This window comes from Artemia franciscana, chromosome 8 (genome assembly GCF_032884065.1).
Source record: "Artemia franciscana chromosome 8, ASM3288406v1, whole genome shotgun sequence".
NCBI lineage: Eukaryota > Metazoa > Arthropoda > Branchiopoda > Anostraca > Artemiidae > Artemia > Artemia franciscana.
In genome coordinates this window covers 50,056,249-50,077,668 of record NC_088870.1, presented here as the reverse complement: position 1 = coordinate 50,077,668, position 21,420 = coordinate 50,056,249, and the positions used below count along the sequence as shown (strand labels likewise).

At 36.1% G+C, this 21,420-nt stretch overlaps 1 protein-coding gene across 5 annotated transcripts in view; it reads right to left on the bottom strand.

The window, feature by feature from the left end:
- Positions 1–21,420, bottom strand: part of LOC136030530 (small nuclear ribonucleoprotein G-like) — a 54,558-nt gene that overhangs the window by 32,354 nt on the left and 784 nt on the right. Inside the window, exon 1 of one of the 5 annotated variants that reach the window (XR_010618328.1) lies at positions 5,908–5,922. The exons of 1 other annotated variant lie outside the window; for it this stretch is intronic. Coding sequence is in view for 2 of the 4 variants with exons in the window: in XM_065709571.1 (XP_065565643.1) it covers positions 5,720–5,751 (32 nt within the window). In the remaining 2 variants the exon portion in view is untranslated. Of the gene's footprint in view, positions 1–5,697; positions 5,873–5,907; positions 5,923–21,420 lie in introns of those variants that run through there. 3 more of the 5 variants (XR_010618329.1, XM_065709571.1, XM_065709572.1) reach the window with 3 other exon arrangements.

Genomic DNA, 21,420 nt, shown 5'->3' with positions numbered 1-21,420 from the left:
TTGAATTGAATTGAATGCTCAACATTTTTTCCACACTTATACTTGGAAGTATGCTTGAAGCAAATGATTCTTGCAAACATTGCTTGTCGGTGGGAGCATTTTTGTTACCACATGCTTCCAAGAACTTCCAACTTTTTTGAGTAATTTCCTGCAGTTGACCTGGTTAAAACTTGTTTCATTTTCTGCAGCCTTAAATAAGATAAGCATGGCCAAGCATGGCAACATTTTTCTAATGTTGTCCTTTTTAGATGCTGAATCTAAGAATAGTCCAGCAATATCCTGAAAGTTTTTCTTCTTTTTTGTGTATTTCTGTTTTGTGTAGTGTCTGTTTTGTTTCTTTTATTGATACTCCACTTTGATTTTTTGTAGTGGGTCAAAAACAAATTATTATTATTATTATTAGTGGTGTAGATTTTCATATGCCATAAATTTGCAAAGTCGAATTGCATCCAAGAAAGGCATGGAGGAAAAAAATTTGGTCTCAAAGGGAGTCAATAAGTTTCAGTTTAGCTGCCAATATATTCCACTGACAGCCTCCAGTTTTCTGTGACTTTGACTCCAAATGGAAGGATTTAGAGTCTTGCTTCATGTGGTACAGTAAAAGGACTAGTAAGTCCATATCTGTAATTTCTATAGTATCTATCAATTCTAGTAAGATTTTAGCACTTATTATTCAAATTACAAACTATAAGCACATAGGCCAACCCCCCTAGAAGTGGATGAAGAGTTTTCAACAGGGACTTATGTCAAAATACGAAAAAAATCTATTATAGTCCTTGGGCAATTTAAGCTAGTACCAAGGGGAGGGGGGGGGCAGAGAGAATGAATACAACATTATGCCAAAATTACAAGATGCTTTCATAGCAGTTGGACAATTAATCAGACATGGATACCAGATTAATCCAAGATATCTCATGAATCAGAATGGCAAAAAAGTTCCCAATTCTTAAAATAATTTAATTCTGACGTCTCTATTTTCAGAAACTGTGCTTAAGCTTAAAGATCAATTTCATTATTCAAATGTACCCATTAATAACACTTGGAAAGATCCTGATTTAAAATAATTTAATTTTCTTACAGCAATCTTAATTCATTTCAACTGTGAGATGAAAGGAGTCACAGTGATTATAGGGTAAGACAACCAGTACTGGGACACTTTGAACTCTGCCTATTCTGGGACAGGATCTTTGATTAGATTACAACATGTCCAATACTGGGACAAAAGACTTTAATCTTGGACACCCAATCTGTACATTTTTCTGGGTTGCTTCCAAAAAACCTGTTGTCTTTTGTCCCAGTATTGGACATGTTGCAATCCAACCAAAGATTCTGTCCCAGAATAGGCAGAGTGATTGAAGTGTCCCAGTGCTGGTTGTCTTATAACGTTTGTGGAAGTGCTATTTATCTGTATAAAATTAAGCCTCTATTTTCTCTTGTTAAGTGCATATAAATTGGTAATTTCTATCAAAATTTGAAATAGATCAGAACTGAAGCTATGAGCATGCAAAAAATACATAGTATCTAGCCCAGGGAGGGCTGTCACATTTTATCTTAAGATTCAATTTATTAATCAAATGTACCCACTCTTTATACTTGGCAATATTCTGATTTAAAATAATGTAGTTTTCTTATAGAAGTGCTAATTTATAACTACTGTGTGATGACTGAAGTCAAATCTACTAACTACAGAAGTTTCACAATTTTTGTGGAAGAATATATTTTTTCTGTATAAGATTGAGCATCTACTTTCTCTTGTTAAGTAGATATAAATTGAAAATTTTTCACAGAATTAAGAACTGATTAATGAACTGAAGCTATTAGTATAAACAGTACGTATATTATCTAGCCTATTAAGCCTATTTTATAGCACCATTTTTTTCATTTTTACAAAAGGACACCTTGCCTACTTTATAAACGCATTAGGCATCTCCCAATTTTAATGAGTAGCTCTTTCCTATTTCATATTGTCTGTTTAATGTCTATTCATTACCTGTGGGTGTGCCATCATTTTCTGTGTTTGTTTCTTACCAATAGTTGGTTCCTGATGTCAAATAAAGTCAATTTAACAAAGAATACAAAGCTTGCAGATTTTGTAAACACCCTAGGAATATGTCTCATGTATGTCCAAGTGGGAATGGGGTACAACTGTAATAGCACTGATTATTATATTTGCTAAGAGCATTGAGTAGAGAATCAAGGGGCATTTTCCTTTTTTTCTATCTGAGTTCTGTCCTTTAAGTAGTCTTAACTGGTGTGAGGCTTAAAACACTTTCTTTGTGCCTCTTTTGAGCTGTAGGCCTAAATTAATATCTGAAAATTTTGTTTTTATACCATAAAGTCTTACCAAGGTCATGAAAGGTTAATATGATTTGGAGGAGGGGGGCATGGGGCCAGGGAATTCTTGCTGTCCAGTGAGAGAAGTCACATATCTGCCCATGTCTGAATGTGGTCAAGCTCAGATTGTATTGATCATTTATCAAGTACACCAAATAGTTTTGAGTCATCAGCATAAATAGTTGCTGACTTTGGTAATCATTTTGTTTATATAAAGAAGAAACAATGTGGATCTCAAAACTGTTCCCTGGGGAACACTGCTTAGAACATTACAGGGCTAGCATTAGGTACATTTGCTGTCTATTATGAAGAGTCATACAATCTGAGATCTACCAGCCAGGAGCTCCATTAGCCTGTCAGCTAACAGAAGTCTGTTGGCAGACTTCAGGAGGAGAAATAAGAGAAGGTTTCCACAAACAGCTGAATATTAAACTGTAGTTTAAAACTTGGCAATACAAAAGATGGATGGAAAAATATTTAGAAAAATAGTTTGTGAAGTAGCATATGACATCTTAGGGAGGAAAGCTGGAAACACAGCCAATAATGTCAGTGATACCCCACCACATGAAAATAATTGATCATAATAACCACAATGAAAATAATATTATGCTGAAGATCTAGAAGATCTTCAGCATAATAGTGAAATTTTATACTGGCATTTTACAAATAGATATGCATAGTCTGACTAGACTTTTCATAGTTGGACAGGGATGGTGCCAAAATTATTAACAGGGAAAGAGTTAAAGAGAGATTGGCAGAACATTTTTAGTCATAAAGTTGCAGCTATTGAAAAGAATAAAAATAGACTTTGGAATTAGAGAAAGATTTACTTAGCAAGGAAGAAATAAAGACTGTACTAAAAGGATTAAAAATAATGAGGCACCATATACTGATAGTTAGGCAAATGTTATTTAAACATGGATGTTGAGAAGCTAAAAGATAAATTACTGAATATTATGAATATGATTTTGAAAAAAAGGGAAGTATCTTGCAATTTTGTGGAAACTTTAATTAAATTCCTCTCTAAGAAAGGTGATATGAGTTAGTTTGGTAATTATAGTGAAATTAGCTTGGTTTCATAAGGAAATAAACTACTTAGTATGACCATACTTTTTTAATTTAAAGCTGCTGTAGGCCAAGATAAAGTTTTAAGAGAAGGACAATTTGGTTTTAGGAAAGGAAGCAGATCCACCAACCAAATTTTCACTCTTAAATTGATAATTAAGAAGTACCAAGCCATCAGACCCCATTGGTCCTTGGTTTTATAAACTAAAAGCAAGCATTTGATTCAACTGACAGCCAAGCTTTAGCCAATGTCTTATCCTTATATATTTTAACAGAAAAACAGAATAAAGTGATTAGTACTATGTAGAGAAGAGAGAGAGAGGTTAACAGATTAAAGCAATTAGTGCTATGTATGAGAAGAGAGAGAGAGGTTGGTATATTTAAAAACTAAGCCTATCATAGCATAGCTAAATTCAGTTTTTTACAAATTCTTACACTTAAACAAAAGTCACACACTACAGCTCAGCATTGAAAAGAACACTGTTTGCAGTTGAGGTAGAAAATGAGGTCAGCAGCTGGTTTTGCATTGAATTAGGAGTTAAGCAGGGTTGTGTTCTATTTCCACAGATCATTTGATGGGCTTTACCATCAAACAATTGCCATCAGGATTGAAAACAACAATTTTTACTTCAGTGTATACAGAATAATTTTAGATAAATCTTAAACCAAACTGCTTTTGCATTTACAAGAATCTAAGAAAGTTTAAGAGACAAAGACTGGTTTCATCTAAAGCAAGCAGTGAACAAAACATACATAAAACAAACAATAAAAAAAATCAAATAATAAGAAAATTCTGAATAATGCAAATAGAAGAAGAAAAAAAAAGCAGAAATAATTTAAATCATCTAAAAAAAACTAAAAAAAATCACAAAAAGAAAGAGAGAGAAAAAAGAACAAAAGACAAACAAATAAATAAAACTTTCTCAATTTTTTCTCTTTTTTTTGATTTAAATTATTTTAGTATTTCTCTATTTTTATTTATTGTTGATAAAGGCTTGGTAGTTAGTATTAGTAAGGTGATTGGAGCACTGCAGATGTTAAAAGCAAAATAACCAAGGACCAGGGTGTTTATTTTTCACAGTTATCAAAAGCATGGAAAAATAGAAAGAGAAGTCTGCAAGCCCAGATTAGAATATTGGAAGCTACAGTGATGGAGACAGTCTAATATACTTCTGAAGCATGGGCACTCTGAAAAGCAGATGAAAATTTACTAAATGTATTCCAAAGAAATTGTCTACAGAATGTTCTGGGTACCTGGCTGACTGACCATATTTCAGACAGATGGCTGCATGAAAAGTGTGGTTCAATCCTACTAGTGTGGTTCAATCCTTCTAGGCCTATGATGAAAGAAAGGTTGACAGATTGGATATGAACTGTGTCTGTAGTTTGTGTGGGAGGATGTCACAAAGAAAGATTTGAGAAAAAAAGGAACTTGCTGGGAGGGTGTAAGGAGAGCAGCTTTGAATAGATTGGGATGGAGGAGGAGCATGTATAGCTGTGTTGGCCTCAGGTGGCTTGGTACTGTAGTGAGTTCTTGGTAGTTAGTAGTGGTACTACATTTTGAATGTAGCTCTGCTACAACCTCTCCTTCTATTGTGCAAATATATAGGGTAAAATTCTAGTTAATTGACTTCTTGCTATCTTGGAAAGTATTTAGGTTAGAAAAATGAAACTTTCAGAGATGATCTACAGGCTAAAGTATGTCCCAGGAAGGTATTTTAAAGTACCCATCTCAGTAAAATTCTAGTTTAGTGACTTATTGCTATCTCAGAAAGGGGTTGGGTTAGGGACACAAAACTTTCAGGGATGGGTCTACATATTGAAGTCTGTCCTGGGAAGATATTTTGAAGGAGCTACCTGAACTCTTTCTCTCTCTGGAGGTCCCTTGACCTTTAAAGATATTTGTGCTATAAAAGTGAAACCTTGCAAAATAGATATTGTGCTAAAATGAAGTACAACAAAGCATGTGAGGGGAAAGGGGTATACACTCTGTAAATAGGCTATAGAGCCTAGGTTCCAATAAATTTTTGAATTTCTTAGAAAAACAAGGAAAGAAGTAAAGATAAAGGTCTTTAACCTGCAAAATGTGTTAACTGTAATTATTCTGCATATTATGGAGTAAGGACTGTTTTTTTAACATGCTTTCTTTTCAGTAGCCAATAATCTAGACCTATACCTCTAATTAAACCAAAGGATTGGCCTAGCAATTAAATGAGGTTCATTTGACCTCACTTTGCCTATTGTGGGCAATGATTGGTTCCCTAATCAGTTGTACAACTTTATAGGCTAATAAAAAACCTTAAGTATGAACCAAAATTACTTTTTCAACTCAGGAGGATGTGCTTTAGACATACTAAAAGAAGTCTAGCTTATTTTTGATCTTAGGTTTTCTAAAAGTGATTCAGCTCTTCTCGGCTTGATCTTTTCTTCTTGAAGTGGATATTTGGCCCATCACCAATGATTTTTCGCTGAATTTCTCTAAATCCCTAAAAAGTTCAAGAGAAATACCTCTTACAATTCCCGAATCCCTAAATTAATCCTACGACTAATAGCCTGCTGCAGCACCAAGCCACCTGAGGTCAACATAGCCACGCATACTCCTTCCCTATCCCGATTTATTCAAAGCCTCCCTCTTCGTACTTTCCCAGGAAACTCCTATTTTTCTTAATTCTTTCTTTGAGGCATCCTCCAGCTAGACGCTGCGCATGCTCGCCTTTCGCCAGCAAAGAGCTAGTTTATAAAGGAAACTTAAGTACTTACTGGAAGTTTCGCCTTAATAATCTTATGGAATATTAGTGGTCATAGTAGTAGCAGTAGGAGTATGCACATTCTTCCTCCCTCATCAATCAACTTCCGTCCTCCACACTTGGACAAGAACTGTTCTCAAGCCTTTGGATATTGTGCTCAGTCTCCAGCGTTTTCATTTTAGGGATTTCCCCTCTATAAAAGGAATTTTTGAGGTCTGTTAGGTGCAAATTTTCACTTTTCTCATTTGGGGATATAGGGATTTTTAGGGATTTTTACAAGTCTTCTGGATTTTTCAAGAAATTTCTAGTTTTTTTTAAATCTAGTGATTTTTCACGGTATAGGGCATTGATTCATTACTCAATCGAATAAATCAAACAGGAAGCTAACTAATAAGAAAGAGAAATAATGGTTCGATCTTTCCAATATCTGCCAAATTAGCATTTGTGCAAAAATACCGCCTTAGACACTCTTGATTTCGTATTATATAAGATATAGACCTCAGAGCGCTATAATCAAGAGGATAAGCGAATATAGTCAGTCGCAAAACTACAAATATGTTTTATAATGTTTATTTCACAACCTTTGCTCAAATCAATTTTTTTCTTTATATTTAAGGTTTTTTACTTTGTATAATCTGTATGTTCCGAATTAGATTTTCTTCTGTTAAAACTTTTCCACGTGGAATGGATATGGACGCACTCTCTACATCTGTAAATAGATCAGAAATGGAGCTCAGAAATAGATAAGAAAAAAGAAGGCAGGTATACAATATATGTAATTTCCTGAATGAAAAAAAAATATTGAAAAATAAAATAGGAGTTGGTGCTTTTCAAAATAAGATTTCTTATATAACTAGAATAGTTTGATGACTGAAATCGGTAGGAAGTAAGGGGGTGGGATATCTGCTCTGAGAATTTTTTAATAGTTTTAGTTTTCATGTGACCAAAATAATTTGAAGACTGCCAGTCCCCCTAACGCATACATTTTTTCTCAAAATCATTCGATCAAAGGATAGCGATAGCTTTATGTTAAGTATAGTTGAAAGGTTCCAAAAATAAACGCACTTTTAAGTGGTATTAACCTATATTGTTTTTCTATGGGTGTCAGTTTTAATAAGCAGTACTAAGACACCAAACTTCGCTTTGTGAGAGGATTTTCCGACATAAAATGACACTCAGTGTACCCTGCCCCTCCAAAAATGTATGCTCCGAACACTTTGATTTACAGAACAAAATTTCTGTGTAATTTTTCTAGGAGAAATTTTTCAAGGTTTCCTTCTAATAAATGGAAAAACCATCCTAAAGCACAATGTAACTACTGGGACACCAGCAACAATTTTGAAAATGATTTTTTAGATTAACATATAAAAAATTTGTCCCGCCCTTCACAAATTTTGATAAGCATCGGTCTTATTGTTTCTTTAATAAAAACAAGATCAAAAGAAAATGTTTTTCTCCCAATATATTTTCTTTTATTACTGACAATTAACTGAAAGAACTTTTTCCACAAAACTAGTTGTTAATGTAGCGATCTAGGATTCATCAAGGCAAGATCTAGCTTGTGACTGTGAGAGTTTAATAACCGCATCTGGATTTTTCACAATTTTTGCGCTGTTTGTTACGGGGCCCCTTAGATTTTTATGCAGAAAGGGGCCCATGCCTGTAAGTCCCTTTGAAATGTCATTTTGCTAATTTCATTTACGGAGGCGAATTTTTACTGCATAATTAACGATGTCGGTCACAAAAAAGCATTTCGACGAGCGTATGGATGACTTAAAGCAAATGATCGAAAATCTTCGTATAGAGAATTCAGCTCTGAAACAAGAGAATTCTGATTTGAAAAATGCAATTATAGCGGTTAAAGAACAGTGTTTGAGTACGGAATTGTACGTAAAACGCAAAAATCTGCTGATTCACGGAATTCCTAATAAGGATAGTGAGAATATTGAAGAGACAGTCCACGACTTTTTATCAGGAATGCCAGTACAAAACTCGAAGGATATAAAATTCACAGCAATGTACAGAATTAGAAACAAGACCAAGCGCCCTTCCCGCTCGAACTCTCGCCCCGTTTCGGACCCTATTTTTGTCTCTGTTCTGAATCTTAGGCATAAAGATAGGATCATGGCTTGTGTTGGTAGCCTAAAAGGCACAGGAAAGAGCATCAGTAATGACCTACCATCTGAACTTGCAAAGCGTCGGAAAGAACTTTTGAGTACGGCTTACAAGCTTCGAAATTCCAAAGTAACCGCTGAGAAAGTATCTCAAACTAAAGTCATGCAACAGGGTACTAAACTATGGCTAGAAACAAAAAAAACTTCTAGCTCAAACTGGGTTAAGTTCAGTGATGCATGCCATGACCCCCTCGCCTTGGTTTTATCTGCAGTTATTAGTGATGGTGCTTCTGACGCGTGACGTAAACTATCGAGTATTTTCGCCTCAGTAAAGTGAGGGGATGCAATCTTGCTGCTCTTTTTTTGCAACGTCCGTATCTGTGTGTGTTTTTTTAGTTATTGTCCTATTTTTCCTTTTCTCTATTTACTATATTATTTACTCCCTTTTTTGCTTTCTTTTACAATGTGCGTATCTATGTTTTTTCTTATATATTTATTTTCTTATATTTCTCTCTTTCCATGTTATTTACTCTTTTCTTTACTTTTTTACTTGTAAATATTTTTCCGTTCCAGAGCGAAAATTCAAGTTCGTGCCTTCGCCTTATGAATTTGCTGTCATTAGGATGTCTACGTCACCCGTGTTCACTCGACTACAGCGTGGTCTCTATTCATCACCTATATTGGTAAGTAGTAATGTATGAAATTGAGTTTTCATCGAGGACTGACGCTAATCTCACGAAAAGGAAATTAGATGAATATGAAAGTCGTAGAGTAAATTTTAATGAAATTTTGAATAACCCGATAGGAAGAACACCGAATATGAATTTTGATGAAAATTTAGGTAATATTATTGATAGTAATTTCGTGGAGGAGTTTGGGCTATGGGATGTTGGGGCTCGGTGGGAGGATGTCCTCCGGGTTGTGCATTTGAATGCTCAAGGGCTGAATTCTTCCCTGGATGATATACAGCTTATATGTAAGAATTCTCGCCCTGGAATTATTGGTTTATGTGAAACTTTTTTAAATGAAAAGAACCAGCTACTTATGGATATACCCGGATATAATTCAATATTTTTAAATAGAAAGATAGCAAAAAAAGGGGGGGGGGCTAGGATTTTATGTATTGAGTAATCTGGCAGTTGTAAGAAGAGATGATCTGTCTATAAACATTGAACGGGTATTTGAATCTCTGTTCATAGAATTGGCTACTAGCTCCAATGAAAAGATAATAATTGGCGAAATATACAGATCTCCAAGCGGATCAATGAAACAATTTATGGAAATATTAGAGATTGTTCTTGGGAAAGTATTGTCTGAAAAGGCAGAAATAATTTTAATGGGTGATTTTAACGCTGACATGATGGATATGTCATCGAGTCAGGCTTGTGATATACTGGCACTAGTAATCTCGTCTGGGTTAACTCCCTGTATAAATATCCCTACACGAATTTCAAACCAATCTGCAACCTTAATTGACAATGTGTTCTCATCTATACATTCTGTAAAAAATGAAGTGCTACTATCAGATACATCGGATCATTTTCCAGTAGGAGTTTTACTTCCACTCCCCCGGTCTGCCCGCCGAATAGTCCCTGATAATAAACCAAGATTCCGATATACACCAGCAAACATCGAAAAGCTCAAAGATGATTTATTCACTACGTCATGGGAGTTTACAATACCTGAGAGGGTGAGCTTAGAAAATTATAATAAGGCTTTTGATTTTTTTTATGAAACAGTAAAGAAGAAATTTATCCACCATTGCCGAACACCCCAACCAAGTCTTTCTAAGAGATCAACACCCATAGCCCCATGGACTACAGCTGGAATACTAAAGTCAATAAAGAGAAAACAGAACCTTTGGAAAGAGTATAGGAACAGACCAAGTGATGCTAAATTAGAGACTTTTAAACTATACCGGAAGATGCTTAAAACTCTGATTCGAAAAGCTAAAATTACATATTTTTCCCGAAGGTTTGCGGATTGCGGCAAAAATATTAAGAAAACTTGGGATGTAATTAAGGAAGTTACGCAACCATCGGCAAGACCTAGAAAGCTCCCTAAATCACTTAGTGTTCAGAATCAGCTTTTCTTGGATGAAGACCAAGTACGACATCAGATGACTAAATTTTTTGCTGAGGTTGGGAAAACAACGGCGTTAGGTGTGGTTCCTTCTTCAAGTTCTAGAACTTGGAAGCAGTTCCTCGGTCCTTCCTGTGTAAAGTCAATGGTTCTTGAGTCAGTTACGGAGCAGGAACTGATAACAATAATTTCGTCATTGAAAAATTCTTCATCTGGATTCGACCAAATTCCTGCCAAATTAATCAAACAGATTCTTCCCTCAATTATTACACCACTGTGCCACTTAGTTAACCAGTCATTCAAGCTCGGAATATTCCCTCAGCGTCTCAAGTTGGCACGAGTGATAGCACTATTTAAAGGAGGTGACCGGGAGGACCCGGAGAACTATAGGCCTATATCTCTTCTGTCTGTCTTTTCTAAAATATTTGAAAAGGCTATGCTAAAGCGTTTGCTGAGTTTCCTAGACGCGAAGAAGTTTTTTCATCGGCACCAATTTGGTTTTCGGGAGAAGTGCTCAACAGAACACGCATGTAATATGCTTCTTCATTTTGTACGACAGTCTTTAGACTTCGGCCTTATCCCTGCGGCAATATTCCTTGATGTGAAGAAAGCTTTTGACAGCCTCACACACGAGATACTTATTGGTAAGTTGTCGCATCAAGGTGTTCGTGGAGAAGCTCTGTCCTGGTTTTCTTCATTCCTAACTGGCCGATCCATTGCAGTTGAAGCTTCTGATGAGCATATTCCAGTCGAATATGGAGTGCCACAAGGCTCAGTTCTTGGGCCATCCCTTTTCCTCATATATGTCAACGACCTCTATCGACTATTTAGCAACCCACGATCTGATTTCTGTTGTCATTTGTGCCAGAAAGGAGATGTTGTGGTTGAAGCCTTGGATACGCCTGGTCAACATGAAGAACTCTTTGCATTCGCCGACGACACCACCCTGGGGGCTGCAGCACCTGATGAATCATCTCTTATCCTCAAGCTACAATTGATGGCAGAAAATATATATCGTTGGTTTGATGCAAATTTGTTAGCTTTGAATGTAAAAAAATCGTTTCTTCTTATATTCTCCCGCATAGGCAAAAGCTGCCCTACAGTGACAGAGCTTAAAACATCTAAGGGATCCATATCCCGCCCAGCTGACCGGTTTATTCGATTCCTTGGGATACTTCTGGATGAAAATCTATCTTTCAAACGGCATACTGAGTCAATGAGATTAAAGGTTTCTCGAGGCCTTGGAATTATTCAAAAGCTGAAGCGAGTCTTTCCTTTCTCTATCCTTCGTCTATTATATTTCTCTCTTATTTACCCTTATTTATGCTACTGCTCGTCAGTGTGGATGTCAACATTTCCATCTGTACTTACACCTTTACATAATCTCCAACTGAAAGCAGCAAAAGTTCTTCAGTCTACCACCCATATTTCTGTTGAACTTCTGAAGATTAAAGATATTCATACATTACACCTGTCTTTCATTGCGTTTCAGTATTTCCGTGGAGACCTTCCATCAAGTTTTTCCGGGCTTTTTGAAATTGTTCGAAATGTCAGTCCTTATGAAACTAGAAACAAGGATGATGTGCTATTGCCATCCACCCCTGCAGTGCGCTCGGACTTTGGTCTGATAGTTGCTGTCGGACGTGCCTGGAATTCCATTCCTGTTGGGATTCGACGGTCCTGTACCATAGGATCCTTCAAGAAACGGTTGAAGAATTTTTTAATCAAAAAAAATAAATTAAATTATAATATTGATCAGTTATTTATATTGTTTAGTTATCAAGATTTAATTTATTTATTTAATTATTTAGATTGAATTTATTTATTTAGATTTGGGTGGTGTGAGTGTTGGATCCTCGATGTATATATATTTTTTTTATTTTTATTTATTTTTTGTAAGTAGGTGGTGCGGAGACCGGTTGTACTCGGGTGAGGATTGGTGAGTAGACTCTAAATATATTTTAAGTGTGAATGTAATTAATAGTTATCTATGTTTTGTTTTGTTGTTTTTTCCCAAATAACGGGCTATTGAGCCCTTTGGGATATTTTTTGTTTATAAATGGATGGATATTCGTAATAAAAGGAACTTGAACTTGAACTTGAAATGGAAAAGTAAAGAACTCCATTGAACCAAAAATGAGCAACAACAAAATCAAGTAATCTACCAAGGTTAAAACTGCTGCAAATCAGCATCAATAAATAAACTAAACCCGAAACAAGCAGAAATTACAATAAATAACAAAGTCAAACTCAAAACGAGTAGAAATTAATATGATTAGGGCTTGCAATTCCTTTACCTACTCAAGGTCAGAACATATTTTGCAGTTTACTGAAAAAAAAAATCTTTTTAAGAACTTTGATAAATAATAGATTATTAAGATTTCAAAGAATAAATATAAGCATATGTATATTAATGCGACAATGCACATACATTTGGATTTTTTCAGTAGTGTATAAATTATGTTCTGGCCTTGAGAAGGCATAAAAGCTATGAGCCCTAATCATGTTAATTTCTGCTCGTTTTGAGTTCAGTTATGTGGGAAGATCTTTCCATGGAGGAATTTATTATGGGGGAATAGAATTTCCATGAAGAAGGTGCTTGATTTTCCAGCATTACTTAAAAAATAATGAGAAATTAAATAAGAAAAATGAGTTTTTTCAACTGAAAGTAAGGAGCAACATTAAAACTTCAAATGATTATTACGTATATCAGGGGGTTCGTTACATCCTCAATACCTTGATCTTTGCGCTAAAATATTTTTATTAATTTCAAAAGGGCTATTTATTCTAATTAAACGACCTTTGTGATTCAGGGGTCATTATTAAAGAATTGGAACAAAATTAGAACTTCAGTGTAAAGAGCGAGGTGCTGACGAGGGGACAAACCCCCTTATATACGCAATAAAAATATACGAACATAGAAGTTTGTATGTAAGTTAAATCGTTAATTACTTATATTTATTACTAATAAAAACCTTCGTAAATGAACTTAAAAGTACTAGGGGCCTTTAAAGTAACCTAAGAAATTGGAGGGATGCTTGGCCATATCCCTCAGCCCCTTTTTATCAAGATATCAAAACTTTGAGACAGCCATCTAGCCACCTTGTGACTATTTGAATAAAATATATAATAAAAATTTTGTTCAGCGTTAAGAGGTCCCTTTTTTTGAATAATCAACCTTATATATAAACAATGGGTAACTTACATAAATATTAACACTTGCCTGGGGGGCTGGTAGAAGTAGAATGTCATTCCTAGAGGTAAAGTTTTTGACTTTTTGATCATTTTGAATAAGATACCTATTCCAAAATCCTGATCAGATGTCCATAGGGAAAGGGTAGTTAATAGAGGCACGGGAGGGGGAATGGCTTCCCTCTAGCCATTTTCAACATTCTCTCAAAATACCAGTGAAGTTTAATCTGGGTACCCACAGTCTTTCTCTAGATATTACAGATGCACCTATCTGATAAACTGGAAGCACATGGTGTCTTTCGATTTAGTTTATCACACTCCTAGACTTTTCCCAAAGTTTTACCTTGATACCCATAGTCTTTTCAAACACCCCAAGAATAAAATATTCCTCTTTTTCCCCATTATACATTTTGAATGCACCAAGGAACAAATTGCATAATTTACAATTCTCGTCTTGGGGCTGTGAGTGGGGGAGTGGCTGTGAGTGGGGAAGTGGCTGTGAGAGGGATTCTGAACAACACTTTTTTTCAAAAATAAGATCAGCCTTAAGGGTAAAGGAAATAAAAAAACCGGCAAAAACGGGTTGTTGTGTCCCCGATCACTCTTGGACAATCCCCTAAACATATCTTGGAAGTTTCAACTTAATAATTCCGTTTTCTTAGATATTGCTCTTATGCCCTTTTAAGCATGTACATAGTGCGCTCTGATTGTGTTCAGTATCCCTCTCAATAGTGTTGGGGGCTATATCAATAGTTTTGGAGGCTATGTTCTAATGAGCATAGTTACTAGACGTTTAGACTTTTTGAAAAAGAATGCTATTTAGAAATTTGGTCAGATGTTTTCGGAGGAAGGGCAGCCAAATAAAGCACGGTAGGGCGGCTAGTAACCCTCCAACCACTTTCCAACTACCCTGAAAAATGCTCTACAAATTTTAGCTTAATGCCCGTAGCCATTCTTAGAATATTTCAAATATAAATTTTGTTGAAGATGAAGCATATAGTGCAATTTAATTAGTTTAGCATACACGTCAATATTCCCCAAAGTTTCACCTTGTTATTCATAGGTTCATTATATTTAAAATATTACAAATCCTCTTTTCCTATTGATAAGTCCTGCATGTAAATATTGGGCATATTGCATAATTTACAATCCTAATTCGGGGGTTGGGGGCTAAGGCTTCCCTATTTTAGTTTTATTCTAGCATAAGCTTTTGACCTAGTGCTATTGCAGCGTACACTAATGATTTAGTTTTATTGCAACATAAACTTTTTCTAAAAAATTATATTTAATACCAAATTCGGTTCCAGAAATACTGTGCAATTTTGACAACACGGATACACATAAATTCTTTTGATATTGTTTCACAATATTAATATTAATAGCGGTTGTAGTAGTGCCAGCACTGATAGATTCAACTTAAAATCCACAGCCGCTCTTGAGATACTCTTCCCCTTCAACAACAATAATTTGTCATGTCTCAGACTTAAGTCTCAGAGCTCTTCTTTCAAATTCCGACTAGATCTGTTGATATTGGGGGGAGTTGGAGAAGGAAACTGGAAATCTTGGAAAACGCTTATAAATGTCATAGATACGTAATTGACGTAACCGGACTGGATCCACTCTCTTTGGGGGAGTTAGGTGGTGGGGTTCAGTGCTTTGGCGAGTTTAGTGTTTCTGGACTTGCTAGAACGATGAAAATTGGTAGGCGTGTAAGGGAGCTGCACAAATTGACTTAATAAAATTGTATTCCCCGATTCAACCCTCTGGGGGGCTGGAGGGAGGGGAAAAATTAGAAAAATTGAGATATTTTTAACTTACGAATGGACGATCGGATCTTAATGAATTTTGATATTTAGAAGGACCTCGTGACTCAGAGCTCTTATTTTAAATCCCGACCGGCATTGAGCCTCTGATTTTCCTTTTAAATCAATCTATTGATTCTTAGAATTTTGCAAGAGCTCATACCATATGAGCTCTTGGCTCTTCAGACCTCGTCACAAGTGCCATATGAGCTCTTAGCTCTTGTTTTTTCTAACTGTGATTGTCTTCAGTTTATTGTAGCTTTTTAGTTTTTATTTAAATAACTTCTTTTGATACTTTTTTTTAAATTAATTGTAAAGAAGAGTGGTAAAGTGGAACAAAATTGTTATAGGATATCAATAATAATCAAAATTTTTTGAGAATAATCAGTTTGCTTTTAATTAATATTAGTCATGTTACTTTTGATAGCTTGTTAGAAAAATAGTTTTAAGTTGAAAATTACAGATTAAAAACTGATGAATAACGTTTAATTTTGTTTCTCAAGCTTAATTCAGATACACGTTTTCATTCAATTTAAAACTAATGAACATCATTTTATTTTATTGCTTAAGTTCCAGCAGCAAAATTCAGACACACGTTTCAATTCAATGTAAAACTGATGAGCAATGTTTTATTTTGTTGCTCAATATTCATTTGCAAAATTACGCATATTTTGATTTAAATAAAACTTTGAGGCCGGTTTTTGTTGCTCAATGTTCAGTTGCAAAATTACACATATTTTCATTTAAATAGAACTTTGAGGCTGGTTCTAATTCAATTTAGGTCTGTCGTTACGTTGAAGAGAGCATCTTAGAAATATTGTTTTCAGATAATGATTTTCTTTTTCTTAAGTGTAATTTTCGCTGGAGTCAGGGAAGTGGTAGAAGGTATAGTTATATTTTTTTTTCTCTACGACTAGTACTTTGACTTTTGCTTCAAGACAATTCAAGTTTGAAGCTGAGCCTTTCAGGGTTATTAGTATTATTGTTAATCTTGCTACTACTGCTTCTGCTACAATGGAACTGAATAAAAACGGACTAAGTCCTATAGGTTGCAAGATTATATTAAGTGTTAATATGGAACAATAAGGACATGTTGAGGGGAATTTTGGACTAGTTATTGGGCACTCTCTGCATATTACTACTGCTGCTACGATAATACTACTCCTCAGGAAGTGTTGAGGGGGGATGTAGAAGTATAAGGGCAAAAGATAGAAGTTTTCGTAAATGTTGAACTATAAGAAAAGGTATAAAGTATAAGAAGGAAAAAAAATATAAAAATGATATTAAAATATAAAAAGGAAAAAGTATAAGAACACATAGTGTGCATGTAGGGTGTCAAAAGAGCTCATAAATAATATCTAAGGAACAGCTCTGGGTAAGGTGAAACTTTATGGGGTGGTTGAAGGGAAAGCTACACTAACCAAAAGAAATCATTTGCATTTCAGTACTGCTACTACCGCTGATACTTTCCTTTGGGGAGTGTTTGATGTTCAAGACTAAGTGCACAAGTGCATTTTTCGGCAACGTTTAGGGGGATGTTGATCTAACTAGCAGTCACTATGGGACTACTGGCCGAGTGGGTTGGTGTGCTGGATTCGGGATCCCTTGTCTGAGAGGACACGGGTTCGAATCCCAGTGTACCCAATTCTTCATTTTGGGACGGGGGTCAGTGGCGTGACTCTGTAAGCTTAGCCAGAGTCGACCCAGCTCTAAATGGGTACCTGGAGAAATCTGGGGAAGGTAAACAGGAAGGGTGGGCGAAAGCATAGGATGACTGGCCCCCAGCCCCACATTGTACTTCCTGGCTGAAGGGCCAAGAAACGGAGATCAGCACCGCCGGTACGGACTGCAAAGTCTAATGCCGTATCCTTTACCTTTCTTTTACTACTACTGGTATTACGATTAATACTACTACTGCAATCATAATTACTATTCCAACTGCTCCTTCTACTCCTACTGCTGATACTACGATTACTGCTATTGCATTTGCTATGGATGTTAAGGTAAATATTACAGGAAAAGATGATGGTGGTGGTTGACTAAAGCAATGCACATTATTAGCAAACTGGGCGTTTCAAAACGGCGTATCAACAATACCTCATGAGTGGCTTAAAAAATTCAGTTGAAGCTTTCAGGATATTTTACCATAGATGATGAAAAAAAGTTGAAGCACACTATATTATGTTGTTAATCAAAAATATTGGATCAATAATATTCTAGCAGCATTTTATGGTATTATCGTAAAACTTTCATGACTAATAGTATTATATATGCTTTTGTAACTTTTCATACTATTACTGCTACTGCTGCTACTATTGACATACTACCACTACTACTACTAATAACTCACTGCAGCACCAAGCCGCCTGAGGCCAACACAGCCACACACGCTCCTCCTCCAACCTTATCTATTTAAAGCCTCCCTCTTTACACCCTCCCAGGAAGTTCCCATTTCCTTTAAATCTTTATTTATGACATCCTCCCAACCCAGACAAGGACGACCTGCTTTCCGTGTAGCCCCAGACGGTTGGCAAAAAAGGACAATCTTCAGCAATCTGTCATCCTTTATCCGTAGAACGTGTCCTAGCCATCTCAACCTTTCTTTCATTATAGCCCCAGAAAGCGGGATTGAACCACACTTTTCGTACAGCCTACTGTTTGAAATACGGTCAGTCAGCCGGGTACTCAAAACAATCGGTAGGCAATTTCTCTGGAAAACATCTAGTAAATTTTCATCTGCTTTTCGGAGTGCCCATGCTTCAGAGCCATATTTGACCACTGTCATCACTGTAGCTTCCAATATTCTAATCTTGGTATGTAGACTTATCTTTCTATTCTTCCAAACTTTTTTTAACTGTGAAAAAACACCCTGAGCTTTAGCTATTCTACTTTTAACATCTTCACTGCTCCCACCATCTTTACTAATAATACTACCAAGGTAACTGAAGCTCCCAACCTGATCAATCTTTTCGTTACCTAATGTCACATGTTCATCTTCACTTATTCCTAGCCTTAGTGACTTCTTAACATTAATTTTCAAGCCTATTTTAGCACCCTGAACTCGTAAAACCTCTAAAAATTCATTCATTTTGCTCACACTTTCATCTAATATGCTTAAATCATCAGCATAATCTAAGTCCAGGAGCGTTCTTCCTCCCCATTTGATTCCATGGTCTCCAATTGCCTTTCCTGTGCTCCTTAAGACGAAGTCCATCAAAATGATCCATATAAAGGGGGATAGAACACAACCCTGCTTAACTCCTGATTTAATACAAAACCAGTTGCTAACCTCATTTCCTACCTTAACCGCAGCAGTATTATTCTCGTACATAGCGCAAATCACTTTAATGTATTTTTCTGGTATGCCATATAATGATAAGACCTTCGTTAACGCTGTTCTATCAACAGAATCGAAAGCTTGCTCATAATCGATAAAACTAAGGACCAAAGGTGTTTGACAACGAAGGGACTTCTCAATTATTAACCTAAGAGTGAAAACATGATCGACACATCCTCTACCTTTTCTAAAACCGCATTGTTCTTGCCTTAAAACTTTGTCTACAGCATGTCTAGTCTAAAAAGTATCATATTACTCAGTAATTTGCTACCTAAAGAGACCAGACTAATGCCTCGATAATTACGACACTCACTCTTGTCACCTTTCTTATACAGTGGTTTAATTAAGGTTTTTCTAAAATCATTGGGTACTTCCCCTTTTTCAAAAATCATGTTCATAATCTTCAGTAGCTTATTCCTAACCTCAGAGCCACCATATTTAAGAAACTCATTAATCATACTATCAACACCTGGGGCCTTATTATTTTTTAATCCTTTTAGTACTGTCGCTAATTCTTCCTCACTAAACAAATCTTCCTTCACATCCCATCATTTTCATCTATATCTTTTCCTGCAACAGTATCTCGGTTTAGCACATTCTCAAAATGTTCCACCCATCTTTCTTTAACTTTTTCCTTATCACTAATTGTGGCCCCATTTCTATCTTTAACTGGGACTAGTCCGGATTGGATACTCCCTTTCAATTTATTAACATGCCAGTATAACATTTTACTATTATGCTGTCTAGCCGCATCTTCCAGATCCTCAGCAATTTTATCCATGGCCTCCACTTCACATCTCCTTAGTTCATATTTTAATGCTTTCTCCACTTTCTTTACATTCCTTTTGTTTTCATACGACCTATCACTCAGATAATTCTTATACAAACCTATGCAATTTGCCTTTGGTGCATTCAAAATGTATAATGGGGAAAAGGAGGAATATTTTATTCTTGGGGTGTTTGAAAAGACTATGGGTATCAAGGTAAAACTTTGGGAAAAGTCTAGGAGTATGATAAACTACATCGAAAGACAATATGTGCATCCAGTTTATCAGATAGGTGTATCTGTAATATCTAGAGAAAGACTGCGGGTACCCAGATTAAACTTCAGTGGTATTTTGAGGGAATGTTGAAAATAGCTAGAGGGCAGCCATTCCCCCTCCCGTGCCTCTATTAACTACCCTTTCCCTATGGACATCTGATCAGGATTTTGGAATAGGTATCTTATTCAAAATGATCAAAAAGTCAAAAACTTTACCTCTAGGAATGACATTCTACTTCTACCAGCCCACCAGGCAAGTGTTAATATTTATGCAAGTTACCCATTGTTTATATATAAGGTTGATTATTGAAAAAAAGTGACCTCTTAACGCTGAACAAAATTTTTAATATGAATTTTATTCAAATAGTCACAAGGTCTCAATTATGCCTCAAGGTATACCAAGCTCCCACAGCCACTGGGGTAAGGAATATAGGTTTTGTAATTTGTCTATTTTGTAAAAACAAGTTTTATCAGAGGCAACGCCATACCGTTGCCTATAGTAAAGGCCTTACTGGTTAAATGTTTTATTTTTTTTCCCGGAGGCACTTCGTATGGGAGAGGTCGTCACATAAACTTTGGAAGAGGTTCAACGGCTGGAAATCGGAAGTTCTAGTGCCCTTTTAAGTCTATAAATTGATCGGGGGGGCAACTACCCCTCCCAAGTCCTTTTTCCCAAATTTATCTCATGAACGTTTTTAGATAGATATTTTTTAAAAAATAGTTCAAAGATTATATAATAAAATCTCCAGTGTCGTCACAACCCCTAGGGCCTGGAGGAAGGGGTTGTAAGTTATGCCCTGGGAACATATATGGTTCTTATGGAGGGATGCCCGTATAAACTTCAGAGATGGCTAATTTGTTTGAAAACTGAAAGTTCTAATTCCCTTCTCAACAGTCAAAAGAGATCCGAGGGCAACTATCCTCCCCCACGACCTTTTATCCCCAAATGTATTTGATGCAAATTTTGAGATAGCCATTTGGTTGAAAAAAGTTTAAAGGTCAGGTAACAAAAACTCCAGTGTCGATACACCAACTCAGGTTCGGGGGGTAGCCGTTGTAAGTTATGCCCTGGGGACATACAGGGTTCGTATGGAAAGGTTGCTCCTATAAATTTCAGAGAGGAATCAATTGGAAATTATAAGTTCTAGTTCACTTTTTAAGAGCCAAAGAGTGTCGATTTCAACTAGCCCCCCCTTACACTTTTTTTCCTTAAACTCATTTGATAAAATTGTGAGATTGCCATCTTGTTAGAAATAGTTTCAAGGTCAGATAAGAAAAACCCTGGTGTCGATACAACCCCCGGGGTATGGGGCGTTGTAAGCTATGCCTTGGGGGTAGATTTGGTTAAAATGGAAGGGATGCTCATATATACTTCAGAGAGAGCTCATTTGAACGAAAATTGAATGTTCTAGTTCACTTTTTCAAGTGTAAAAAGAGATCGAAGGGCAAATAGTTCCCCAAGCCTTTTTCCCCCAAACCTATCCGATACAAATTTTGAGAAAGCCATTTTTGAAATAGTTTAAAGATCAGATAAAAAAAACTCCGTTGTCAACATACCCCCCCGGGCCAAGGGGGGTGGTAAGTTATGTCCATGGGGCACATATGGTTACTATGAAAGGAATGTTCGCATAAAAAAAAAAGTAAAAAAAAAGGTAAAGGATACGGCATTAGACTTTACAGTCCGTACCGGCGGTGCTGATCTCCG